At 44.9% G+C, this 27,829-nt stretch overlaps 2 protein-coding genes and 1 long non-coding RNA gene across 4 annotated transcripts in view; 2 read left to right on the forward strand and 1 right to left on the reverse strand.

Annotated features, from left to right (window-relative positions):
• Window positions 1-27,829, forward strand: part of LOC148144037 (uncharacterized) — a 142,232-nt gene that overhangs the window by 83,177 nt on the left and 31,226 nt on the right. The gene's annotated exons all lie outside the window — the stretch shown is intronic.
• LOC148144039 (uncharacterized) lies at window positions 88-27,670 on the forward strand. Its single transcript, XR_015751380.1, has 2 exons — window positions 88-237; window positions 26,669-27,670. It is a non-coding gene; the product is annotated as an uncharacterized LOC148144039 (long non-coding RNA).
• Window positions 13,348-26,871, reverse strand: LOC148144040 (uncharacterized). 2 transcript variants are annotated; one of them, XM_087974573.1, is made up of 3 exons: window positions 26,800-26,871; window positions 20,977-21,158; window positions 13,348-14,787 (listed from the first exon to the last, which is right to left on the reverse strand). In XM_087974573.1, the coding sequence occupies exon 3, from the start codon at window positions 14,396-14,398 to the stop codon at window positions 13,475-13,477; it is 924 nt and encodes a 307-aa protein (XP_087830699.1). In that variant the 5' UTR covers window positions 14,399-14,787; window positions 20,977-21,158; window positions 26,800-26,871; the 3' UTR covers window positions 13,348-13,474. The 2 variants fall into 2 exon arrangements, with proteins under 2 accessions (XP_087830699.1, XP_087830700.1); XM_087974574.1 differs by lacking the exon at window positions 20,977-21,158 and having other exon boundaries at window positions 26,800-26,859.

The following is a 27,829-nucleotide window of genomic DNA, read 5'->3' on the forward strand; positions in this document are numbered from 1 at the left end:
GGGACTGAGGCAGTGTTACTGAGTGCGGTTTCGGCGGCTGAAGGAACAAGAACAGGAGCCGCTGGAAAAGCTGAGCAGGTCCGGCAGCTCGTATCGGGAGGAATGTGAGGAGGTGTTTCGGGTCCGGGGATCCTCCTTCAGAACAGGACCAGGTTTCAGGAACATCCCGGGGAGGTCGCCAGGCCCGAGCGCCAAGACCTGGCTCCTGCCCCCGGGGAGAGGAGACAGTGAGACAGGGTAGGATTGGGACCCGCGGGAGGAGGGAGACTGGGGAGTTTATAAACTCCTAGGGGGAGGCCTCAGGCCTCGGGAAAAAACCCACCGGCCCAGTGTTTACTTCACTGGGGAAGGACCTCTCGGGTTGCCCAGGCAACCGGCCGCCATCTTTGTGTGGGTCAGGCGCCTGTTGTTTTGTGGCGGGGAGCGCGGGCGGCCATCTTTGTGAGGGTCAGGCGCCTGTTGTTTTGGGGCGGGGAGCGCGGGCTGCCATCTTGGTGAGGGCACCATCAACTGTCATTGAGAGAGTCACAGAGATGTACAGCAAGGAAACAGACCCTTCGGTCCAATTCATCCATGCCGACCAGATATCCCAACCCAATCTAGTCCCACCTGTCAACACCTGTCCCATATCCCTCCAAACCCTTCCCATCCAGATGCCTTTTGAATGTTGCAATTGTACCAGCCTCCACCACTTCCTCTGGCATCTCATTCCATACACACACCACCCTTTGTGTGAAAAAGGTGCCCCTTAGTCCCTTTTATATCTTTCCCCTCTAACCCTAAACCTATGCCCTCTAGTTCTGGACTCACTGACCCCAGAGAAAATACTTTGTCTATTTATCCTATCCATGTCCCTCATAATTTTGTAAACCTCTATAAGGTCACAAGACCAGAATTGCACGCAATATTCTAACAGTGACCTAACCAATGTGGGATATAGGTAAAGCAGTGTTACTTCTGTAATCATAAATTGCTTCTGCAAGGTAAATGAACTCACGCCAAGTGTATAATTGTTTCAGCCAAGACCTGAGTTAACAAGAATGAAAACTATGTGAAGCAAATATATAATTGTTTTTGTATTAGCTAAAATGTGCATACAAGAATGAAATGTGCCTGCAAACAATGGTAGATGTTACAGACTAATAGATAAGGTGCTGTGAGGGGAGGGGGTTAAGCTAGCTATGCCTGTACAAACAGTAGTTATAAGCATCTGTTTCCTGCTTCTGCGAAAACAAGAACAAACCACAATCAAGAGGTCATAAGGTTCTAGCAAGCAAGGAAGCAGCTGGCAGTAAAGGAGGCTATACCTAAAAATGGACCACAGCAGGATGTGGTCAAATGGCCTTGTGAGGCCAGAAATAAGCATTTTGTCACAGATAAGGCAAAAGATAAACAAGAGTAATGGGTGCCGGTCTTAGAGACGTGGGAGATGTAAACAGGGGAGGAGCAATGGGAGGAGGGAAGAGGAATGAATTACATAAATGTTGTGTACTCGTTAAACACTGTGTTTGACTATTTTGTAAATAGACACCACACTCCTCTTGCAAGAGCGTATAAACGATATAAACGATACGACTGCTTCAGTTCTTGTCTCGGACTGAAATTATTGAAGTGAGTGAGCTTTGTTTCTCACACTAATGTCCTGCACAGCCGCAACATGACCTCCCAACTCCTGTACTCAATACTCTGACCAATAAAGGAAAGCATACCAACCACCTTCTTCACTATCCTATCTACCTGCGACTCCACTTTCAAGGAGCTATGAACCAGCACTCCAAGGTCTCTTTGTTCAGCAACACTCCCTAGGACTTTACAATTAAGTGTATAAATCCTGCTAAGATTTGCTTTCCCAAAATGCATCACCTCGCATTTATCTGAATTAAACTCCATCTGCCATTTCTCGGCCCATTGGCCCATCTGATCAAGATCCTTTTATAATCTGAGGTAACCTTCTTCGCTGTCCACTACATCTCCAATTTTGGTGTCATCTGCAAACTTCTTTGCAATCAAATAATTTATGTAAATGACAAAAAGTAGTGGACCCAGCACCGATCCTTGTGACACTCCACTGGTCACAGGCCTCCAGTCTGAAAAACAACCCTCCACCACCACCACTCTCTGTCTTCTGCCTTTGAGCCAGTTCTGTATCCAAATGGCTCGTTCTCCCTTTATTCTAACCAGTCCAACCAGTCTCTGCCCTCATCAATCCTCTTTGTTACTTCTTCAAAAAACTCAATCAAGTTTGTGAGGCATGATTTCCCACGCACAAAGGCGTGTTGACTATCCCTAATCAGTCCTTGCCTTTCCAATTACATGTATATCCTGTCCCTCAGGATTCCCTCGAACAACTTGCCCACTATCGACATCAGGCTCACCGGTCTATAGTTCCCTGGTTTGTCCTTACCACCCTTAGTAAACAGTGGCACCAAGTTAGCCAACCTCCAGTCTTCCGGCACCTCACCTGTGACTATCGATGATACAAATATCTCAGCAAGAGACGCAATAATCCCTTCTCTTGCTTCCCACAGAGTTCTAGGGTACAGCGGATCAGGTCCTGGAGATTTATCCACTTTTGTGTGTTTCAAGACATCCAGTACTTCCTCCTCTGTAATTTGGACATTTTTCAAGGTGTCACCATCTATTTCCCTGCATTCGATATCTTCCATATCGTTTTTCACAGTAAATACTGATGCAAAATTCTCCCCCACTTTCTGCAGCTCCACACAAAGGCTGCCTTGCTGATCTTTGAGGGGCTCTATTCTCTCTGTAGTTATCCTTTTGTCCTTAATGTATTTGTAAAACAAACCCTTTGGATTCTCCTTCACTCTGTTTGCCAAACTATTTCATGTCCCCTTTTTTGCCCTCCTGATTTCCCTCTTAAGTATACTCCTACTGCCTTTATACTCTTCTAAGGATTTACTCGATCTATCCTGTCTATACCTTACATATGCTTCCTTCTTTTTCTTAACCAAACCCTCAATTTCTTTCTTTAGTCATCCAGCATTCCCTATACCTACCAGCCTTTCTTTTCACCCTAACAGGAATATATTTTCTCTGGATTCTTGTTATCTTATTTCTGAAGGCTTCCCATTTTCCAGCCGTCCCTTTACCTGCAAACATCTGCTCCCAGTCAGCTTTCGAAAGTTCTTGCCTAATATCATCAAAATTGGCCTTTCTCCAGTTAAGAACTTTAGCTTTTAGATCTGGTCTATCCTTTTCGATCACTATTTTAAATCTAATAGAATTATGGTTGCTGGCCCCAAAGTGCTCCCCCACTGACACCTCAGTCGCCTGCCCTGCCTTATTTCCCAAGAGTAGATTTAGTTTTGCACCTTCTCTAGTAGATACATCCATATCCTGGATCAAAAAATTTTCTAGTACACAGTTAACAAATTCTTCTCCATCTAAACCTTTAACACTATGGCAGTCCCAGTCTATGTTTGGAAAGTTAAAATCCCCTACCATAACCACCCTATTATTCTTACAGATAGCTGAGATCTCCTCTCAAGTTTGTTTTTCAATTTCCCTCTGACTATTAGGGGGTCTATAATACAATCCCAGTAAGGTGATCATCCCTTTCTTATTTCTCAGTTCCACCCAAATAACTTCCCTGGATGTATTTCCAGGAATATCCTCCCTCAGTACAGCTGTAATTATATCACTTATCAAAAACACCACTCCCCCTCCTCTCGCCTCCCTTTCTATCCTTCCTGTAGCATTTGTATGCTGGAACATGAAGCTGCCAGTCCTGCCCATCCTTGAGTCATGTTTCTGTAATTGCTATGATATCCCAGTCCCATATTCTTAACCATGCCCTGAGTTCGTCTGCCTTCCCTGTTAGGCTCCTTGCATTGAAATAAATGCAGTTTAATTTATTAGTCCTACCTTGACCCTGCCTGCCCTGAATGTTTGATTTGCTTCTGTTCTCAACTGTACCAGTCTCGGATTGATCTCTTTCCTCACTATCTCCATGGTTCCCCCCCCCCACCACCACATAACTAGTTTAAATCCTCCCGAGCAGCTCTAGCAAATTTCCCTGCCAGTATATTAGTCCCTTTCCAATTTAGGTGCATATCGTCCTTCTTGTACAGGTCACTTCTACCCCAAAAGAGATTCTAATGCTCCAAAAATGTGAATCCTTCTCCCATACACCAGCTCCTCAGCCATGCATTCCTCTGCTCTAACCTCCTATTCCTGCCTTCCCTAGCTCGTAGCACTGGGAGTAATCCAGATATTACTACTCTCAAGAACCTCCTTTTTAAATTCCTGCCAACTCTCTGTAATCTCTCTGTTCGTGCTACATTCCCCTGAGAATCCATCACCCCCTATATTTTCCAAAATGGCATACTTGTTTGAAATGGGTATAGTCACAGAAGGCTCCTACACTCACTGCCTGCCTGTCTTACTTTTCCTGGAGTTAATCCATCTATGTGACTGTATCTGAGACTTCCCCCCTTCCTATAACTACCATCCATCACATACTGTTGCTGTTGCAAATTCCTCATCACTTCTAACTGTCTGTCCAACCGATCCATTCAATCTCATAAGATTCGCAACCAACAGCATTTATTGCAGATATAATCTGCAGTAACCCTTAAACTCTCTTTAAACTCCCACATCTGACAAGAAGCGCATATAACTCGACTAAAGGCCATTTTTGCTCCTTCACAATCTACAGATCCAGAAACTAACACCGTCTTATTCCTCTACAAAACACTGCCCCAAGTTAAATTAATAGCTATGGCTTATATTTTAAGTTTAATCAAGAGACATATCTCAAAAAACATATAATCAAGAAAGAACCCATTCTACTCGCTACTGCAGACCTTCTGTAGGTCCCACTTAAAAACAATACACTTTTCTGCTGCTTGCTGTGATCCTTGCCCAAACAGTTCCTCCAAAATCAGCTGTGAATTTCACTGTTTATTAATTTTCCCAGACGCACTCCGAATTCCAGCGATACATGAATTCAAACAGCAAAGGCAGTAACTGTGCAGGTTCACTGCGGTATCTTCTGGAAGAGAATTCCAACCTCGTGGTAACCTCGGCCTTGGTTGAGCTTAATTACCCATACTGTCCAGTGATGTGCAGGTTAGGGTGGTTCCCCCATACTAAATTATTGATAATGCCCAAGGATATTCTGGATGGTGTATGTTAATCACGCTAACTTACCTACAGTGTCCAGGGATGGCAGGTTAGGGTGGATTGGCCGAGGTAAATTTATCCATAGTGTTCGGGATTCTACAGGTTAGGGTGAAGATCTAGACCCCCTCAATCGGGCTCTCGGTCCAAGATCGGTTAAAAGAATCACTAGGAGTACGATCTATTTAAAGCAAGGTTACCAGTTTAATGAAATAAGGCAGCCTAGCATAGATTTATCCAGCAATACAGAGGTTAAAAGCTTCTATGTTCCGTGACGAAATTGCACAATTACATTCGAAAATTACACGTTTATGTTTTTTAAGAGACAGCACAGCCTTAATTACAAGAAAAGACCAATCAAATGTAATAAGGTGACATGATTGACGGTAGGTTAATCCAATGATATTTCCTGGGAAACAGATTATTTTACTTACAAAATCATCCCATGCTTGCTAGTTCAAGGTTAGTTCGAATACCAAGTTACTTATGATTTATATTATGAAAACTCCATTGTTCTCTTTTATTTCTAAATCCAACCAACTCAGCAAAGCAACAATTCCATTTCAGTGTCAAATCATAACCTGAAGCCATTTTGTTATGTTATTTTGGATTGAAAAGCCATTTTGTGGTTAATAAAAACCTACATACACCTGTTGCTCCTAACAACAGCCTAAATTCAAATTTTAAATCCTCATCTCAATAAAGCAGCAGTTGTCTCATTACCCAAAAGGGTGAGACCACAAACGATATAATTACAGTTTTGATGACTAATAATTCCTGAAAATCCTCCTACAGAAAAAAAACTAAGAGCTACATATCCCAAAGAGTGATATTACTGTTTTGTAGAGATTTTGGATTTTTCCATTCTCTACAGCTACAGCACGAGGAGTACTTACTTTATTCGAAATATTAACCAGGGTTAGTGTAGACCAATAAGAGGCCTATCTTTGTGGACTTCCTTGAGGCTGTTCAATAGATGGGTCTTTCGGTAAGAGATGCGATTATTGTCCAAGAATGGTTCGACTCATCCCATAATTGGGAAGACATGGGTGCCATTAGGGGTCAAAGAGTCTTTTACTGAAGTCAGGACGTAATAGGCCACTTCATTCCTGCCAAATATTAAATTGTGACTTTGAAGAAACAAATTGTTACTGAAAGATAACATTTCCCTATCTTCTCTTTTGCGGCATGACCTAATTGGATGGGGCAAGGCTTACCAGGGCTGCCCATAGCACAACTGGTATCAAACTGGCACACAACACCTTTGGTAAAGACCATTTAGACTTGTTCTGTAAATTAACTGTTCACTGCAATAGTCATTCTTAGTAACATTCAGTCTCTCAGCAGACAAGGACATCTTCCTGGCATAGTTGGTACACAGTCTCTGGTTGCTCAGGATCGCACAGGTAAACTGTCCCTTCTTGTGCACCAATGCTAGCAATGGCAAGTTCACACAGCAGGGCAAGTTCGATCTTTATCATCTCCCCCCTTGCAAGGGGCTCGTCTGATGAACTTGCAATGATGGAGATGAACCCAGGGGGAGATGAGGATTTAAATTTTGAATTTAGGCTGTTGTTAGGAGCAACAGGTGAATGTAGGTTTTTATTAACCACAAAATGGCTTTTCAGTTTAAAATAACATATCAAAATGGCTTCAGGTTATGATTTGACACTGTGAACTTGAATTGCTGCTTTGCTGAGTTGGTTGGAATTGGAGATAAGAGAACATGGAGTTTTCATAATATGAATCATAAGACAGTAATTTGCTATTCGAACTAACATTGAACTGGCAAGCATGGGATGATTTTGTTTTACGCACAATCAGTTTCCCAGGAAATATCATTGGACTAACCTGCTGTCAATCATATCACCTTATTACATTTGATTGATCTTTTATAATTAAGGCTGTGTTGTCTCTTAAAAAAACACAATTACCCAATTGCACCACGGAGCACAGAAGCTTTAACCTCCGTGTTGCTGGATAGAATTGCATCAGGCTGCCTTACTTTATTAAACTGATAACCTTGCTTTGTACAGTCCGCATTCTGTTGATTCTTTGACTGATCTCGAGACCGAGGGGTCCCGCTTGGGATCCAAATCTTCAAGGGTGGATTGGCCAGGCTAAATTCCCTCACAGTGTCCAGTGATGTGTAAGTTTGGAGTATTACTCTGGGGTAAGTGTAGGGCAATAAGGGGAGGGATATGGGTGAATTACCATTCAGAACGTTGGTTTGGACTTGTTGGGCCGAGTGGCCTGCTTCCATGCTGTGAGGATTCTTTGAAGGGAAGGGATTTTTGCAAACTGCTCTCCTTCCATCTGCTGCAGAGTTCCACTGTCGGCCTGCCCCGTTTTCGACATCACAACGCGAAAGTGGCCATATCGGTTTCAATGTAAAACACCCTCCTCTGGGCAACTCCTCATCCTGGGAGGGAGAGGGGGTTGGGGGGAAATCTGTTCACTTGTAGCAACTGGGGTGAATCTAGTGAGGGAGTCTACTCTGGCAACTCAGGTATGTGTCTTAATTACCCGGGTGAGGAGGGACGGATGATAGTAATTGGGGAGGGGGAGATACCTTTTTTTTTATGCTTCCAAGCTGACCCTCACAAGTTCGGGTTGTCCCTCCATTCTTTCCCAGTTTTCAAAACCCACCTAAGACAACTTTCCCAATCCTCTGCGTATCGGAATTGGGAGGTTATGTTGTGGCTGTACGGTACATTGGTTAAGCCACTTTTGGAATATTGTGTGCAATTCTGGTCTCCCTCCTATCGAAAGGACGTTGTGAAACTTGAAAGGGTTCAGAAAAGATTTACAAGGATGCTGCCAGCGTTGGAGGGTTTGAGCTGAATTGTTTAGGGCTGTTTTCCTGAGTGTGGCAGAGGCGTTTGTATACACCTATACAATCATGAAAGGCATGGATTGGGTAAATAGACAAGGTATTGTCCCCTGGGTTTGGGGGTGTCCAGAACAAAAGGGTAATAGCTTTCGGCTGAGGTGGATGATCAAAGATTAAAAAGAAACCTAAGGGCAACTTTTTAATTCAGAGGGTATTGAGCGTAAAGAATGAGCTGCCAGAGGAAATGGTGGAGGCTGGTACAATTACAATATGTGAATGGCATCTGGATGGTTATATGAATAGAAAGGGTTCAGAGGGGTATGCGCCAAGTGCTGGCATATGGGACTAGATTAATTTAGAATATCTGGTCAACATGGATGAGTTAAGACCATAAGACATAGGAGTGAAAGTAAGGCCATTCAGCCCATTGAGTCCATTCTGCCATTTAATCATGGCTGATGGGCATTTCAGCTCCACTTACCCGCAATCTCCCTGTAGCCCTTAAATTCTTGATCTCTCAGGGAATTATCCATCTCTGCCTTGAAAACATTTACGTCCTGGCCTCCACTGTGCTCCATGGCAATGAATTCCACAGGCCCACACTCTTTGGCTGAGGAAATGTCTCCTCATTTCTGTTCTAAATTGACCCCCTCTAATTATCAGGCTGTGCCCATGCGTCCTAGTCTCCCCTGCCTAATGGAAATACCTTCCCAGCATCCACCCTTTCTAAGCACTGCATAATCTTGTAAATTTCTATTAGATCTCCTCTCAGCCTTCTGAAAGCAAATGAATATAATCCCAGGATCCTCAGCCATTCATCGTATGTTAGGTGTATCGTTCCAGCGATCATCCATGTGAATCTCTGCTGGACACACTCCAGTGCCAGTATATTCTGCTGTTACTGCCGCTGAGTCACACCTTGAACCCTGTTTAGTGGGTGAAGTGGGAGGGGCAAGAGGATCCTTTCTGCTGGACTGGCTACTCTCACATCCACTTTACTTCCGATGGGGGCTGATGCTCTCTGACAGCACCTTCCCTACGGAATTGATCTGCAGGAGCAGATGGAGGACATTTTTATCCTGGATGGAGCGTAATGTTTGTCCAAGCACTGCAGATAGATCTGAAAAAGATACATCTTGTCTCTGTCCCATTGAGTCTCCAGCACAGGGCCAGGTCGGTTGGCTCAGTTGGCCTCTGTCAGTGTTTTCGCTCTGCCTGAACCTCTACCTACCCCTCTTCATCGTCCCTTCCCACCCCTCATCAGCAAACTGATATCCCCCACTTATCGGACGTTTGCTTTCTGCCTCTGTCTAACTGCCCCCTTCTTTTATACCCTTGATGACATATATCTAATTGTTTTTAATGATAGGATTGTTCCTCTGTTTTCAAAACCATCAGATTGAAATTTAATAGGTTTTTGTAGCCAAAGGGCCTGGTTTAAATTGATTGGCTCAATTGAAAAACTGTTTTCTTGGCCTGCTAACAATACGACCTTTTGATACAAATGTTTCAGCTCTCTGTTGTGACAGTGATTCTCCTTTAAGAAGATTATGTTGTTCTTGGTATTTTTTTGAAGAGGGGTTGTAAAAGGCAGAGGTTCCAAATCATCTGGGGTTAGGGATTTTGCTAATGGCCAACAGATACTGGCTAAGGCATCAATCAGGGAAAAGGGTTTGAGATTTTTTCTAAAATGCTTGTACAATGAAAGGACAGTTCTGCATTTTGTTTACCCTGGTTTGGTTTGAGTTTTAGCAAGCAGTCTGTCCAAAGCTACAGGGGGAAGAAAGGTACCCTGATTCAACAGATATTTCTGGCTAACTCTCTCTCCAACATCTCTCCTGTAAGAATCTGTGCATGAACTGACCTTTTTTTGCCAGAGGGGTGTGTTTATGGGAATGTTGCAGGAAATCGGAACTGCAGCTTTTTGAAGTTGCGGGGAGATTGTGTCGGTTGGGTTTTCAAACGGCTGTTATTCTACATTGTTTTCTTTGTTTGTGTTTCATTCCATGGTGTGTAAATAAATTCTGTTTTCCTGGAAACCAGCTGCATCACTCCTGGGATACCTCTGCCTAAAACAACCAGTAAAGTTAGGGTCTGGCCTTGTCCATAACACTATACCTACAAATTGTGTTTCCAGCAAGGATGTTGTGAAACTTGAAAGGATTCTGAGCTTGGAGGGTTTGAGTTATAGGGAGAGGCTGAATAAGTTGCAGATATTTTCCCTGGAACATCTGAGGCTGAAGAGTGTAGAGATTTATAAAAACATTAAAGGCATGGATAGGGTAAGTAGTCAAAATCTTTTTTCCAGGGTGGAGAAATCCTAAACTAGAGGTTTAGGATGAGGGGGAAAGATGTAAAAGGGACCTGAGGGGAAACCTTTTCAAGGAGAGGGTGGTACGTGTAGGGAATGAGCTGCCAGAGAAAGTGATGGAGGCTGGTACAATTACAACATTCAAAAGGTATTTGGATTGGAACATGAATAGGAAGAGTTTAGAGGGATATGGGCAAGTGCTGGCTAATGGAACTGGATTAATTTAGGATATCCGGTCAGCATGGACGAGTTGGACTGAAGGGTCTATTTACCTACTGTGCATCTTTTTTGGCTCTAAGTCCCTTAAAAAAAAATACCACATTGGGTTTCAGAGTTCGGTTGAGGCAATGTTACTGACAGGCCCCTCTGGTTCACACATAAACTATCTGTCCTGTTACAGAGTCAGAGAGATGTACAGCACTGAAACAGACCCTTCGGTCCAACTGGTCTATGCCAACCAGATATCCAAAATTAATCTAGTCCCATTTGTCAGCATTTAGCTCATGTACCCATCCAGATGCCTTTTAAATGTTGTAATTGTACCAGCTTCCACCACTCCCTCTGGCAGCTCATTCTGTACATACACCCCCCTCTGTGTGAAAACTTGCCCCTTTGAGGTCCCTTCTAAACTTTTCCCCTCTCACCCCAAACCTCTGCCCTCTAGTTCTGGACTCCCCCACCCTGGAGGAAAGACCTAGTGGTTTGGCCAGCTGTATCACTCCTGGGATGTCTCTGCTAAAAGCTCCTCATGCATTTTTATAAATCTCTATAAGGCCACCCCTCAGCCTCCGATGCTGCAGGGAAAATAGCCCCAACCTATTCAGTCTTTTACTGTAGGTCAAGCCCTCCAACCCTGCAAACATAGTTGTCAATCTTTTCAGAACCCTTTCAAGTTTCACAACTTGCTGCAAACATGTCGTCTTTGTTCATCTGACGTGGGAGAATTTTCTGTATGATGTCTTCTATCTGAAAGAGCCCTCCCCTATGCTGCGACAGAGGCACAATGACTTTCAAAATCCTGACAAACTGTTATCAGTCCAAGATTCATTTGTAGAAGCTTCTCAATTACATCTGTAAATGCACCAAATGTATTTAAAAATGAGTCATGAATAAAGGCTGCATTAATTTTTATTGTGAAGTTCTACTCATACATCTCAAATCAGAGCATACAAACCTGGTCAGAAGCAGCCTACGGAGTCTAAGATGCCACTGGCTATTTCCCAAACAGGACTGACTTTGCAAGAAACCATAGACATTTGAAATGAATGGGGTGCCATTCATTTTAAGATCAGGTGAACCTAAGAGGCACTGCATTACCTTAGAAATGAGAGATCCTTGACACACACAGCTGAAATCATTGCTGCGCTATTATTAGCAAATTGGAATTAAGGCTGGTGTTTTTTTGCTGGAGCAGAGGAGGTTGAGAGGCGAAGTTTATAAAATCATGAGAGGTATAGATAAAGGTAGTTGTCTCTTCCCTAGGGTGGGGAAGTTCAAGACCAGGGGACACATATTTACAGTGAGGGGAGGAAGATTGACAAAAAGACAGGTGGGGACAAATGGTTTTGCAGAGTGTGGTTCACATGTGGAATGAACGTCCAGAGGAAGTTGTGGGCACGGGTACAATTACAACATATAAAAGACATTTGGATAAGTACGTGATTAGGGGGAAAGGTTTGGAGGGAAAGGGAGAGGTTGAATAGGTTGGGGCTGTTTTCCCTGGAGCATCGGAGGCTGAGGTGCTGCCTTTTATGGGTTTATATAACCATGAGGGGCATGGATAGGGTAAATAGTCAAGGTCTTTTCCCTGGGTTGAGGTCGTCCAGAACTAGAGGGAATAGGTTTAAAAGTGAGAGGAGAAAAATTTTAATGGGACCTGAGGGACAACTTTTTCACGCAGAGGGTGGTGCGTGGATGGAGTGAGCTGCCACAGGAAACAGTGGATGCTGGCACAATGTCAACATGAAAAAGGCACCTGGATGGGTGTATGAACAGGAAGGGTTAGAGGAATACAGGGCAAGTGCTGGAAACAGACCCTTTGGTCCAACTTCTCCATGCTGACCAGGTATCCTAAATTAATCAGACCAAAGGGTCTGTTTCCAGCACTTGGCCCACATCCCTCCAAACCGTTCCTATTCATGTCCCCATCCAGATGCCATTTAAATAATGTCATTGTAACAGCCTTCACTTCTTCTGGCAGCTCATTCCATACATGTACAACCCTTTGTGTGAAAAAGTTACCCCATAGGTCCCATTTAAATCTTTTCCCTTTTGCCATAAACCTATTCCCTCTGTTTCTGGAATGTCTAACCTCCAGGGAAATGACCTTGTCTATTTGCCCTATCCATACCCCTCATGATTTTATAAACTCATATAAGGTCACTCCTCAACCTCCCATAATCCAGAGAAAACAGCCCCAGTCTACTGTAGCCCAAACCTTCCAACCCTCAGCAACATCCTGGTAAATCATTTCTGGTGGAGAAGTCAATGATTTGGGTTAATACCTGAAACACTGACATCACTGCTGGTGCTGCCTGGCTTGCTGTGTTCTCCCACCCTCCTGCTTGCCTACTTTGGATTCCAGCATCTGCAGTTTTTTTTGTCTCTAACCAATGGCAGAGCAGACTCGATGGGCTGAATGGCCTAACTTCTACTCCAATGGTATCACAGGCTTAGGTTTGTGCGGATTGTTTCAGTGGGAATGTGCAATCCCAGGCTCAACGAGCAGCAGCGCCCAATGGATCAAAGTTCATAGAATCACAGAATCCATACAGTGTGGACACTGGCCCTTCAGCCCAACAGGTTCATACTGACCCTCCAAAGAGTAACCCACCCAGACCCATTTCCCAACCCTATTACTCTACATTTACCCTGACTAATGGACCACACCTACACATCCCTGAACACTGGGACAATTTAGCTTGGCCAATCCACCCCAACTTTCACATCTTTGGTTTGTGGGAGGAAACCGGAGCACCCAGAGAAAACCCACGCAGGCACAGGGGGAGAATGTGCAAACTCCACACAGACAGTCACCCCAATGGTGGAATCGAAGCCAGGTCGCTGGCACTGAGGCAGTGCTGCTAACCGCTGAGCCACTGTGGGTGTGGGGTGCAGTCCAGCAGAAAACAAAAAAAAAAAGCCCATCGACTCTTCCACCACACCCACTGCCAGAAAGGGCAGGAAGTTCAGTCCTGGGGGTGATCCACAGCAACCTCACCGGCAGAATCAGATTGTTGGGAGCGCTGGTGTCCCCGCTGGTGCCTTTGCAAGTTGCAGAACTGAGTGAAGGCCTTCCCGCACTCAAGGCAGCTGAAGGGCCTCTCCCCAGTGTGAACCCGCTGGTGCTTCAGCAAAGTGGAGGCCTGGGTGAAGGCCTTCCCGCACTCAGGGCAGCTGAAGGGCCTCTCCCCAGTGTGGACTCGCTGGTGCTTCAGTAGGTCAGAGGAATTGCTGAAGGCCTTCCCACACTCGGGGCAACTGAAGGGCCTGTCCCTAGTATGGACCCACCGGTGGGTAAGCAGGTTGGAGGCATGTGTGAAGGCCTTCCCACACTCACGGCAGCTGAAGGGCCTCTCCCCTGTGTGGACCCGCTGGTGGGTCAGCAGGGCAGAGGAATCGCTGAACCCCTTCCCACACTCTGGGCAGGAGAATGGCCTCTCTCCGGTGTGGACACTCTGGTGCCTCAGCAGGGTGGAGGCCTGGGTGAAGGTCTTTCTGCACTCAGGGCAGCTGAAGGGCCTCTCCCCCGTGTGGACCCTCTGGTGGGTCAGCAGGGCAGAAGAACTGCTGAACCCCTTCCCACACTCTGGGCAGGAGAATGGCCTCTCCCCGGTGTGAACCCGCTGGTGCTTCAGTAGGTCAGAGGAATTGCTGAAGGCCTTCCCACACTCGGGGCAGCTGAAGGGCCTCTCCCCCGTGTGGACCCGTCGGTGCCTCAGCAGGGTGGAGGAACTGCTGAATCCCTTCCTGCACTCAGGGCAGGAGAATGGCCTGACCCCAGTGTGACTGTGCCGATGAGCCTCCAGGGCAGACGGAACACAGAAGCCTATCCCGCAGTCACCACACTTCCACGGTTTCAACATAGGGCAGGATTCCTCAGGTTTCTCCATGGCCAAAGCTTCAGCTGCACACAAATGTGTGTACAGCCTCTACCTGCTGTGAATTCCTTTCCAGGCCGTATAACTGTTTTAGGTTCCACACTCAGTGCAACAGTAGGGACTCTCGTCCAGACCCAATGATGCTGAAAACGTACTGAACCACAAAGCTTTGCTCTTTTCCACAGAATCTTAGTCAAAAATAGTCACAGTCGCAATGGATTAAGCGACTGTCAGACATTGACGTGAAAGTGAGGACTGCAGATGCTGGAGAGTCAGTGTCAAAGTGCGGTGCTGGAATGGCACAGCAGGTCAGGCAGCATCTGAGCAGCAGGAGAGTCGACGTTTCGGACATAAGCCCTTCGTCTGTTGATTTTTAAACTTCAGTCTTCAGATCAAATACTCTGTAAAAATAAATTACAAAAGTGATCACTGTCAGTCCAGGGTAAGAATTCAGAACAAGCTTCTATTTTGTGCAGAACATTTTTTTCCTTTATTATTCCACAAAATTGAAAGCACCATCCCACTCATACACTCCCTCTCTATTCTCACTCCGCTCTAACTCATTCTCCTGAAGGTGCTGCTTCAGGATCTTACAGGGGCAGAAAAGCAAAAACATCAAGACTTACATCCCTTTTGAATTTTGGATAACTCCACCTGAAAGTTTATATTTTCCACGACATTGGGATACTGCTCCGAGTGAGCAGATCTGATTTTGGGAAGCCAAAAGAACTGTATAAATTCACGATGAACCTGCAATACAGCTTCATTACAAACAACCAGACACAAAATGATTAACGTCCTGGGGGGGCATCAAGGCACTGACACCAACACCAGTGAGAAAGTGAACATACAGATGTGACAAACATCAGTCTTTCATCTTTTAGAATGGGTTGCAGGTAAAATGAATATATAAATCCCAGATCTTCTTACAGGTCACCTTCTCAAGATAACAAGGTTTTGTAACAAAAGGTGACATCTCAGCTCAGACAATGCATTAAAGGTGCGAGGTTAAGTGTCTGTCTGCATCCCAATATTGAATCAGGCTGGTTTTCTTTGACAAAGTGGAATTTACAAAATATATATATTCACCGCCTATATTGACTGCCTGCAGATTTGCAGTTTTTGAGCAAAATCGAATTTTTGGATCAGAAATTAGCTAGCTGAAAGAAGACAGAGGGTGGTGGTTGATGGGAAATATTCATCCTGGAGTTCAGTTACTTGTGGGGTACCGCAAGGGTCTGTTTTGGGTCCACTGCTGTTTGTCATTTGTGAAAATGATCTGGATGAGGGCATAGAAGGATGGGTTAGTAAATTTGCGGATGACACTCCGGTCGGTAGAGTTGTGGATAGTGACAAAGGATGTTGTAGGTTACAAAGATACATAGATAAGCTGCAGAGATGGGCTGAGAGGTGGAAAATGGAGCTTAATGTGGAACAGTGTGAGGTGATTCACTTGGGAAGGATTAACAAGTATGCAGAGTACTGGGCTAATGGTAAGATTCTTGGTAGTGTAGATGAGCAGAGAGATCTTGGTGTCCAGATACATAGATCCTTGAAGGTTGCCACCCAGGTTGACAGGGTTGTTAAGAAGGCATATGGTGTGTTAGCTTTTATTGGTTGAGGGATTGAGTTTCGGAACCATGAGATCATGCTGCAGATGTACAAAACTGGTGCGGCCACATTTGGAGTATTGTGTACAGTTCCGGTCACTGCATTATAGGAAGGTCGTGGAAGCTTTGGGAAAGGTTCAGAGGAGATTTACTAGGATGTTGCCTGGTATGGAGGGAAGGTCTTATGATCAAACGGTGAAGAACTTGAGGCTGTTTTCGTTAGAAAGAAAAACATGGAAAGGTGACTTAGTAATCAGAGGGTTAGATAGTTTGGACAGTGAATGCCTTTTTCCTTGGATGGCGATGGCTAGCACGAGGGGATATAGCTTCAAACTGAGGGGTGATAGATATTGGACAGATGTCAGAGGTAGTTTCTTTAGTCAATAGTAGGGGTGCGGAACGCACTGCCTGCAACAGTAGTAGATTCGCTAAATTTAAGGGCATTTAAATGGTCATTGGATAGGGATATGGACGAGAATGGAATAGTATAGGTTAGACGGTCTTCAGATTGGTTCCACAGGTCAGCACAACATCGAGGGTCGAAGGGCCTGTACTGCGCTGTAATGTTCTATGTATCTGCAAATATTCTGAAAATATAAGTTCACCCCATAGACTTTTATATACGTGTGCGCATGCATGAGAGAAAGCAAATGTCTATTTCTGTGCTGTTTATCTCTGTCTAGTTGATAACAAATGCTTTATTTCTGAGGATATAAATATTGTTACAAATCAGAGCTGTGTAATAATAGTTAGATGTAAGTGAGAGAGAGAGTTCCTCAAATTGGGCGCTATAAGAATCCTGGGAGACCCTTTATTTCTGGTCTACTTCCTAATGAACAAACATTAAGCATTGTCACCTTTTTTTTTGTTTAATTTCCCTGCTACGACGAGTCTCTCTGTCTGGATGGTTGACAGGCTGGGAAATTGTGGGTTAGGCCTTGATTGGCTGAATATTTTATTGATCTGGAATGTATCAAAGATGGGGGTGGGGTCAAAACTTCAGCAGAAATCCAGCAGAGCTGACAAAAGTTGACATAGAACTCTGTAGGAACAGGGAGATCAACAGAGGACAGAGAAATCAGGACCTGAAATCCAATCTGACACCAGACTACCATGTTATCAGTGCTTTGATTAGTAGTGCCAACCCTCTACCTTAACCGAGCTTCTCATTCAACTTGAATTCCATGTACCCCCTTGATATTCAGGATCCAATCCTTGTCATCCTGAAGCCATGTCTCTGTAAGGTGTCACTGATCATAAGTATTCTTTTCTGTGTGCAGTCAATTCATTCACTTTATTATAATGCAGCACACATTCAGATACTGAGCTTTTAGTTTTTTTTGTGATCTTTAGAATCCAGCTTTGCTTGCTGGTACATTTCTCCTCCTTGTCCCTTTCTATCGTTCTTGAAAGTTCATTTTCCATATCACTACATTGCTCACCTGCCATAATTTGGATTGGCCAGGCTAAATTGTGTCCAAGGATGTACAGGTTAGGTGGGTTACCCATGGGAAATGCAGGGTTATAGTTTCAGAGTAATAAATGCAGGAGTAGGCTATTTGGCCCATCGAGCCTGCTCCTCCATTCATTAAGATCATGGCTGATCTATCCATCGTCTCAGCTCCTCCTCCCTGCGTTATCCTGACTACCTTTAATTTCCCTACCCTGCAAAAACCAATCCAACTGTGTCTTGAATATACTTAATAAAGCTGTCTCTACCTCTTCCTCAGGCAGAGAATTCCATAGATTCACTACTCTCCAGGAAAAGCAGTTCCTCCTCATCTCAGTCCTAAATCTACTCCCCCTAATCTTGAGACCAAATCCCTAGTTCTAGTCTAACTCACCAGCAGAAACGACTGGACAGGATAGGTGGGGTGGGGTGGGGGTGGGTCTGGGTGGTATGCTCTTCGGAGGGGTCAGTGTGGACTTGATGGGCTGAATGGGGCCTGATTCTGCACTGTAGGGATTCTATGATTTACCGCAGTTGTGTGTGCCCCATATCACAGCACCCAGAACTTCCCACCTTCAGCAAATTGAAAGACAAGTCCCACCCTGCCCTCTCGTATGTGTGTTATCTAAATGCTTAATCGTTTCTAGTGAATACAGCCCACACCTCCCGCTGCTGGCAGTAACCTTTACAATGCTGATGAAACAATGCAATACCTGCAGTACTGAAAATTGTAAGGCTTCTAACGATACCAGTTACTGATTCACTGCTCCTTCTGATGAACAGCGTTGGAAATACAATGTTGGAGGCTGAATGAAATAAGCAGTTTAAAACAAAACCAACCTAACCCTTCACTAGGCTCCCTGCTCAGCACATTGTACTTACTGCTAGTAAACCTAGCACTTCATCCCCACAGTGCAATTAATTCCCGCTTTCCAACCAAATCCCAGATGTGCTCCCTCACTCAGTTGCTGTCTCACAAATGAAAGCTTTCATTGTAACTTCTTCTGCTCCCAGGAAGGGCAAAGTATCTTTGAAAGCTGCTCCTGAAATTCTAGTCTTCACAACTACACTTCTACTTTCACAGAAGACGATTAGAATCATACAGTAAGGAAACAGACCCTTCGGCCCAACTCGTTTGTGCTGACCAGATATCCTTAATTAATCTAGTTCCATTTGCTAGCACTTAGCCCATACCCCTGTAAACACTTCCTCTTCATGTATCCATCCAGATACCTTTTAAAATGTTATGTACCAGCCTCAACCACTTCCTCTGGCAGTTCATTCCTTACAGACATCACCCTCTGCGTGAGAACGTTGCCTCTCAGGTTCCTATTTCCCCTCTCACCTCAAACCTATGCCCCATACTTTTGGATTCCCATATCCTGGGGAAAAGATCTTGGTGATGCTCCCTATCCATGACCCTTCTGAACTTCTATAGGGTCACCCGTCAGCCTCCAACACTCCACAGAAAACAGCCCCAGTCTATTCAGCCTCTCCATGGAGCTCAAACCTTCCAACTCTGGCAACAGCCTTGTAAATCCTTTCCGAACTCTTTCAAGTTTCACAACATCTTTCCTACAGCAAGGAGATCAGAACTGAGTGTGGTATTCCAAAAGCGGCCTAACCAATGTCCTGTACAGCCATAACATTACCTCCCCACTCCTGTACTCAATGAACTGCCCAATAGAGGAAAGCATACCAAACACCACCTTCACTGTTTGATCTACTTGCGACTCCACTTTCAGGGAACTATGAACCTGCACTCCAAGGTCTCTTTATTCTGCCACACTCCCCAGGACCTTAGGTATATAAGTATGCCCTCATTTGTCTTATCAAAATGCAACACTTCATATTTGTCTAAATTAAACACCATCTGCTACTCCTTGGCTCATCACATCTGATCAATTCTAATTTATAATGAACTTCCTTTCCTCTCTCATTCCCTAAAAGCAGAAACTCTCCATCCCACACACTCCCTCCATTCTCACTTTGCTGAACCTAATCTCTGCTGTACCTCATCCTGAAGGGTCTGGTTCATGCTGGTTAACAGGCCCACACTCAGGGGGAATCTAACTGAAACATACTGAATACAGAATTGCCTGGACAGAGTGGTCATTGGGAAGATGTTTCCGTTGATCAGAGAGTCTAGGACCCGAGGGTACAGTCTTCGAGGAAAGGGGAGACCTTTCAGAACGGAGATAAGGAGAAGCTTCTTCAGCCAGAGAGTGGTGAATCTATGGAATTCATTGCCACAGAAGGCTGTGGAGGCCAGATCATTGAGTATATTTAAGACAGGGATAGATAGGTTCTTGAATATCAAGGGGATCAAGGGTTATGGGGAGAAAGCAGGAAAATGGGGTTGAGAAATTTACCAGTCATGATTGGATGGCAGAGCAGACACGATGGGCTAAATGGCCTAATTTCTGCTCCTATGTCTTATGGTCTTTGCATGTGAGAACTGGGAGCAGGAGTAGGCCATTTGGTCTTTCGAGCCTGCACCAGCATTGAACAGATCATAACTGGAAATGAATATCCCTACATCTGGGTGGTCAGGCTGGGACATTTTTCACTGGAGCATAGGAGGTTGAGAGGTGACCTTATTGGGGATTATAAAATCATGAGGGGGAATAGATGGGGTGACCAGTGGGTATCCTTTCCCGAGGGAGGGGGTTTCAAGATGAGGGAGCAAATTTTGAAGGTGAGAGGAGAAAGATTTTAAAAAGACACAAGGAGCACTTATTTTTTAAGAACGTGGCTTGTGTGTGGAATGAGTGTCCCAAGGAAGTAGTGAATGCAGGTACAGTTACAATGTTTAAAAGACATTTGGAGAAGTACATGAATAGGAAAGGTTCAGAGGGATATAGGCCAATCACTGGCAGATGGACCAGTTTAATTTGAGAACATAGCATGGACTCGTTGGACTGAAGGGTCTGTTTCTGTGCTGTATGATCCTGTATCTGTACTGGTCTTAAAACCATTTTCTTGGAGATCCATGATAGCAGTGGTCTGAGTGGTCTGCTGTGCTGGGCTCTGCCATACCCCCTGGCAAGGTGGACCTTGACCCCCCCCCCCCCCCAAAAATTGCTAATATAAACATACTGAACATCTGGACTTGCTATAATTGTGATTTGACAGCTTTAAGACCAGAATGAAAGCAAATGAAGGAAAGGCGCTGAAGGTGGTGCAGCAGGTAGGGCACTCCCCTACTGCATCAGGGGTGCATGGAGCCATTGCTCAAACTCCCAGGGCAGACCCTTTGGGTTTAATGGGGCAGCAGTTACTCTGGGAGTTTGGCAAACTCTGAGAAAAGATTGAAGCAGCGGTGGAACCACTATCTGCCACGCTGGAAAAGCATGGTCAGGAAATTCAAATGTTGGACCAAAGAGAATAGGCAGAGGAGGAGAGGACCGTGGCACCGGAGACCGTGGCGGAGGTCTCGGGAGGAAGGATCCGAATGCTGGAAGACCAGGTACGGGTCCTTCAGGAGCAAGTGGGCGACCTGGAAAACAAAAGTAGAAGAAAAAGCTTACAGCTCTTGGGTCTTCCGGAACGCGAGGGCAGTGAAGACCTCGTTGGATTCCTGGAGAAGTGACTCCCGACATTCCTGGGGCGGGAGTTGGAGTCGGGCCTGTTGAATGTGGAGTGGACCAACGGGATCACAATGCGCAGGTCCAGGCCGGACCCACGCCCCCGCACGGTCCTAGTGCAACTCCTGCATTACAAAGAAAAACAGTTAGTGACTGAAACAGCAAGAAGACTGGGAAGTGATCCAGAGGCTTTAATGCACAAAGGCTCAAGAATAATGTCTTTTCAGGACTTCTCAGGTCCCAGAATTAAGAAGAGAAGGGATTTGATGAGGTTGAGAAAATTAAGGGATCTGAACAGTCAATATTACTTCAGGTACCCTGGCCGTGTTGCATTTCTCTCATGGACGGGCGGTATATAATTTTGATTCAGCAGAAAAAGCAAAGGACTATGTGAATTCTCTGAATTAAAGGACTCCAGTCGGGGTGGAGGGAGGGGGCATTGTTACAGACAATGGTACAGTTTTTTTGCCCCTTCCTGTCTCCTCTCTCCACTTATTTTGTGGTTATCAGTTTTATACCAACTGCCTTGAAGTAAAACCAGAATGATTTAGTATATCGGTCAGTTGGATATTATCTGGGGCCTTTGTTTTTTACTGCTGTCCTTTTGGTTTTGGACTAGGGGTGGTTCAGATGTATGGAGAAAGGGTGTGTTGGGAGGGGGGGGGGGGGGGGGGTGGGTGGGAAATGGACATCCATTGTTAACTCTCAGAATGTAAATAACATGTTTTTCATCTGTGTATTCCCTGGGGCTAGGGCACGGCCTCAGCTGGAAGGAGCCGGGATGGTAGCAAGGATTGGGAGGAGGGCACCCTATTGGCAGGGATGAGGGAGATCTCGAATGGTATTGGGGGTTATTTGGGTGTTTGCTTAAGTTATATGTAGTGGTTAGTTAGTTTTTTAGTTGTAGTAGCTTTTACATTTTATACATTTATTGTCTTTGTCACTCGCCTCACTTCAGATAAGCTTCCTCCTCTCGGGAAACCACGGGCTGTTCTGGATGACCATGGCTAGTGATTCGTTCAGGTGGTGCACCTGGAATGTAAAAGGGAGCCATTCCCCCATTAAAAAGAAAGAAGGTTCTGTCAAACCTCAGGAAGGAAAGGATGGACATCGCCCTGCTGCAAGAAACACATTTAACCGATAAGGAACATCTGAAACTGCAGCAAGGGGGGTTATGATAGGGTATTCTTCGCCTCCTTTAGCTCCAAGAGTAGAAGAGTGGCTATATTGGTAAGAAGGAACCTTCCTTTCCAGGCAATTGAGCAAATTAAGGACAAACATGGACTGCCCATCGTTCTTAAAGCTCAATTACATGGAGAAGAGTATGGTGTCCTGAATGTGTACCCCCACCCCCCCACCACCCTCCACGTGCACCCTCTTACATTTCTGATTGATGCAGTTGCTATATTAATGAGTCTTGGGGTGCACAGCACGATCATAGGAGGGGATTTTAATCACCTAATAGATCCTGAGGTAGACAGGGTGACAAAGGGCCTGGCATGTATGACTGCACAATCTAAGCAGTTGGTGGACATGATTAGTTTCACTACAGTGTAGAAACAAGCCCTTCGGTCCAACAAGTCCACACTGACCCTCCGAAGAGTAAACCACCGTGATCCATTTCCCTCTGACTAATGCACCTGACACCATGGGCAATTTAACATGGCCAATTCACTTTACCTGCACATCTTTGGATTGTGGGAGGAAACCGGAGCACCTAGAGGAAACCCACGCAGACACGGGGTGAATGTGCAAACTCCACACAGACAGTTGCCCGAGGCCGCAATTGAACCTTGGTCCCTGGTGCTGTGAGGCAGCAGTGCTAACCACTAAACCACCGTGTTGCCCCAGTGTGAGGAGTTGGGGTTAGTGGATGTGTGGAAGCACCTCCACCCAAATGGAAGAGACTTTACTTTCTGTTCCAACCCACACAAGTGCCACACGCGAATTGACATTTTTTATGCCATTGGATTATTTGGACAGGACATTGGCTTGTAAAATTGGGCAGATAGCTGTCTTGGACCATGCGCTAGTGTATTTCGATGGTAAAATCATGGGTGGTGGAATGGATGGCACTGGCACATGGACCCATTCCTGTTAAGGGACAGCAAATTCGTTGAGTACATCACAAGAAAGTTCAGGGCCTTCTGGAATATCAACTCCAGTCAGGCCAGTAATCCGGCAATACTGTGGGAGGCCACTAAGGCATATTTATGAGGCCTAGTTATTTCGTATTCAACAACTAGAAGGAAGCAGAGGGAGGAGCAACAACAGATGCTGAGAAAGTATATTATATTAGGCCTTCACTGGTCAAGCTGCAGCTCTCCAGGCTGCTCTCGACTCATTACACACACAGGTGGCAAAAAAGGGTCCCCTTTGCCAAACAAAGATTGTTTGAATTTGGAGAACCTGCCCCTCCCCAGTATAAAGGCGGAACAGGTTTCCCTGTTGAATGCACCTATGATGATACAGGAGGTGCAGGAAACAATAAAGCATCTCCAGAGTGGCAACACACCGGGGTCAGATGGATTCCCAAGTGAATTCTATAAGGAATTCATAAATGCCACCTCTGGGGATGTATATCAACTCATATACACAGGTTTGTCTTCCACCCTCTCTTAGGGAGGCTAATATTTCCTTCATTTTAAAGAAGGGGAAAGAGCTTGAAGAATGTGCTTCATACAGACCCATCTCACTGTTGAATGTAGATTTTAAAATTCTACCCAAGATACTGGCCTTGAGGTTGGAAAAGGTGTTGCCCTATATTATGAAAGAAGATCAGATGGGTTTTAAGGACCGTAGCTCCTCCAACAATATCAGGAGCGTACTGACCATAGTGCAGGTATGCCAGCAAAGATTGATCCCGGGTTCAGTGGTTTCCCGAGACGCAGAAAAGGTGTTTGACCGGATAGGATGGCTGTACCTGTTTGGGGTCCTCAAGCGTTTTGGTCTGGGGAGGGGGGGGGAGGGGGGGAGGGGGGGGGGGGGGGGGGTCCTTTGCTAGACGGGTAGTGGTGTTGTACAATGATCCTAAAGCAGCAGTCATCACAAACAGCACAAAGTCAGATAACTTTCATACTGGGAGGGGTAGTCGACAAGGGTGTCCTCTTTCACCACTGCTATTTACCTTGGCAATTGAGCCATTAGCTGAGGCTATCAGGTGGGATCCTGAAATAGTGGCGCCAGAGGTGGGAATGGGCAAGCATAAGATCACACTATATGCTGATGATGTCCTTTTGTTCTTGGTCAATCTGGAGGTGTCAGTTCCTCGATTGATTCAAACAATTAATGTGTTTGGCAGTTTTCGGGCTACAGGATCAACTTTAGAAAATTGGAAGCCAAGCCGGTGGGGGGATTAGTGGAGGTGCCTGATCTGAAGGATAGAATGCAGTCCCTGTTTAGATGGTCATCAAAAGGATTTTTTGTATTTGGGAATGTTTATTACTCCTGCTTTCCACCAGCTGTATAAAGCTAACATGTACAGTTACTGGAGAGGATAAAGCAGGATTTGCAGATTGGGAGGGATTACCGTTCTCATGGTTCGGCCAAATTACCCTGATTTAAAATGAATGTTCTTCCTCGCCTGTTGTACCCCATGAGAATGCTTCCGTTGTTGCTACCCAGATGAGTATTACTGAGGCTTGATGGTTGGCGAGGTTATTTTATTTGATGTCGCAGGTGCCCCCTAATTAAATTTACCAAATTGCAGCTCTCGCAGGATGAGGGAGGGTGGACCTTCCGGACTTGAAGAGATATCAAATAAGCGCTTTGTTAGCATATGTGGGTGACTGAGCACAGAGGGATTTGATTTGACGTTGAAGCCTCAGTTGAGATGTCCCCTCAGTTCATCTATTATTCATGGATAAGATGAAATCCATAACCGAGCAGTGTAAGAATTCAATCATTTTAAATACAGTGAAAGCCTGGAGGATAATGAGACAAGACAAGGGCAATTGGCTTAAGACCTCGCCGTTTACCCCATTGGTGGGAGTCCAAGGATTTAAACCTGGGGCAATGGACTCCGGCTTTAAGTCATGGGAGAATAAGGGAATCTCCTGTCTGGGAGATTCATGCAAGGGGGAGGTCTTGATGACATTTAGCCAACTAAGTCAGAAATATGGATTGTCTAATAGGAACCTTATCCGTACTTTCAGATAAGGGATGATATACAGAGGAAGACCACACTCAGCTTTACAGGTCAGACGTGGAGAAAAGACTGCTCCGGTGTACAGGTGCTCTTTCAGTTAGTACTTTGTATCATTTACAGAAGAGACGTGCCTTAAGGGACATGGAGGGACTCTGTAGGATGTTGAATCAGGAGCTCGGAGAGGATATTTCATTGGAAGTATGGGAAGATATATGGGAAAATGTAAGGAAAATTTCAATATGTAACAAAGCACAGACCATTCAATTGAAGAATTTACACAGCGCTCATTTGACGTTAGAGAGGCTAGCTAAGTTCAAGAGAGTGGCATCACGAGGGTGTCCCAAATGTAAAATTAATATAGGCACTCTCACACACTGCTATTGGTTATGTTGTAAGATCCAGCGATATTGGAGTGCTATCGTAAGGGAGCTGAAGGACATCCTGGGGATTGAAATTAAAGTGGATCCTACTTCTGGAGTTGCCAAATCTGTCTTTCTGGGGGAACAGGGAACAGACTGTGTAACATTCTTACCCACTGTGCAAGGAAGAACATTTTTGGACGTTGGAAAATCCCCCAGGGCTTATGGGGTGGCATAGGCTGGTGATGGAACATCTCCCCCAAGATTACCTCACAAGTATGGTGCAGTTTTACAAGACATGGCAGCCTTTCTAAATTATATTGATGCAGACTTATCGGCAATATTAATTAGGGCCGTGGTATAGCCATGGGAATCAGTCTGGGCACCCGTGGGACCCTGGGAGGGGGAGGCTGGGGAAAAAGAATACAGGTACAATAACTGGTGCTCCCAGGGATGGGAACCTCAGTGGAGGTGTAGTGAGTGAAATAGAATAAAGTAATGTGATATAATTTGAGTTAATTTGAATTCAGTTTAATTTAGTTTTTATTTAATTTGATTGCAGTTTAGTTTAAGCTAAGTTTGTTCTGGTAGAATAGTAAGTAGTTCATCATTAATAGTATTGTGATATGACATTGTTGCACTGCATATATCTTTCTATTTTGGTATTGTTCTTTTTTGTCTATAGATGTTTTGTGAAAGATCTGAAAAAGTTTCTAAAAATATTTTTGAAAACAAACACATTTTCTTGCCTTCCCCGATAAATAATTTTGAGATTCAAAAGTCAGATGAACTCCGCTTTGAATATATTCAATGTCTCCCTAACTGCAGGAAGACATCCCCACTTCTGAACGCCATTCCTCTTGCTAACATATCACTTGCAGTGCTTGCTGCACCTATCTGACAACTGGCATTGACTGGAGTAGAAAGCCTGAGTAGAAGGTAGCCGAGGCACCTTTGTACATCTACTCATCATTCCTGATGAAGGGCTTTTGCCCAAAACGTTGACTGACCTGTGTTTTTCCAGCACTAAATTTTTGACTCTGATTCCAGCATCTGCAGTCTTCACTTGCTCCACAACCCAATATATCACCATTTAAACAACGTATCTCCTTTCTGTTATTTTTTACAGGAAAGGCTATAACTTCACAATGTGTTACTGCATTTGCCAAATAAGACACATACCTAAATCAACTTTGCTGCAAGTCAAGAACTGAACGCCAGAATGAAAAAATAAAATGGAAAAGAGCGTGTTGTACTCACAGATTTTGGACAGACGGAAGAAGTTGAAGTTCAATCTTCATTCAGAGAGAGAGGAGCAACACCAGCTTCACAAGCTCATGGTCCAACTTCCGCATTCAGATATGGGCGGGGGGGAGTAATCAAAAGCCGGAGGACCACATTCTTTCCGGTCTTCCAGTGCTCCCTATTGGTCCAGCAGAAGAATGTCGTGCGCTATTTCCGCCGGCAGCGAAGAGCATGCGCAGTATTTTGCTGACACCGGCGTACATGCGCAGTGCTTGCTGACACCGAGAAGCATGCGCAGAATGCTCAATGGAGATGCTGGTGCAACTGACAGATTTACAGTGTCCAAATGCCAATAAGAAAAAACAGTTTTTTTGTTTCCCTGGGACTCAACAGTTTATTCCTTTTTCATTTTTTCTGGCTGCTCCACATTTGTATGTCTTTTCCCCAGGATAGAGGAAGTCCAAAACTACGGGGGCATAGGCTTAGGCTGGGAGGGAAAAGGTTTAAAAGGGACCGAACTGGTAACATTTTCACGCAGAGCCAGAGACAGTGGTCTAATCTGGAACAATTACGACATTTAAAAGGCATCTGGATGGGTATATGAATAGGGAGGGTTGAGAGAGAGAGATGGGCCAAATGGTGGCAAATGGATCACGAGATTAATTTAGAATATGTGGTTTGCGTGCTGTGCGTCTCTATGACTCTATTTGTACATAATCTGAACCAAGACTAGGAATAGGCCATTCCACCTTTACAGCCTGTCCTCAACTGTGGCCTAACTGTACAGACTTCAATGCAAGTTTCAGAAAGGTGTCTGCACCTTTTTAAACAATTGAACATGCTTTCAGACTTTACCAATGTTTCTTAATAAATCATTTTAGCCATTTTCAATGTTAAAGATCAGCGATTTCTCACCCACCTCCCCTCCAACCACCCCTCCCCCATCTTCCAGGTAGAGTCATGACCATCCATTCACTCTCTATCCTTAGAATGGCTTGATACAGTGATCAACGAGGGCTCGAGGCACGAGAAAGGATGGGAGTGG

The sequence above is a fragment of the Chiloscyllium plagiosum genome, unplaced genomic scaffold (assembly GCF_037043375.1).
Source record: "Chiloscyllium plagiosum isolate Xiang-an unplaced genomic scaffold, Cpla_swu_hap1 HiC_scaffold_27, whole genome shotgun sequence".
Taxonomy (NCBI): domain Eukaryota; kingdom Metazoa; phylum Chordata; class Chondrichthyes; order Orectolobiformes; family Hemiscylliidae; genus Chiloscyllium; species Chiloscyllium plagiosum.

Excerpts from the sequence above, each read along its gene's own strand:
- LOC148144040 (XM_087974573.1), bottom strand. The coding sequence starts at position 14,398 with ATGGAGAAACCTGAGGAATCCTGCCCTATGTTGAAACCGTGGAAGTGT.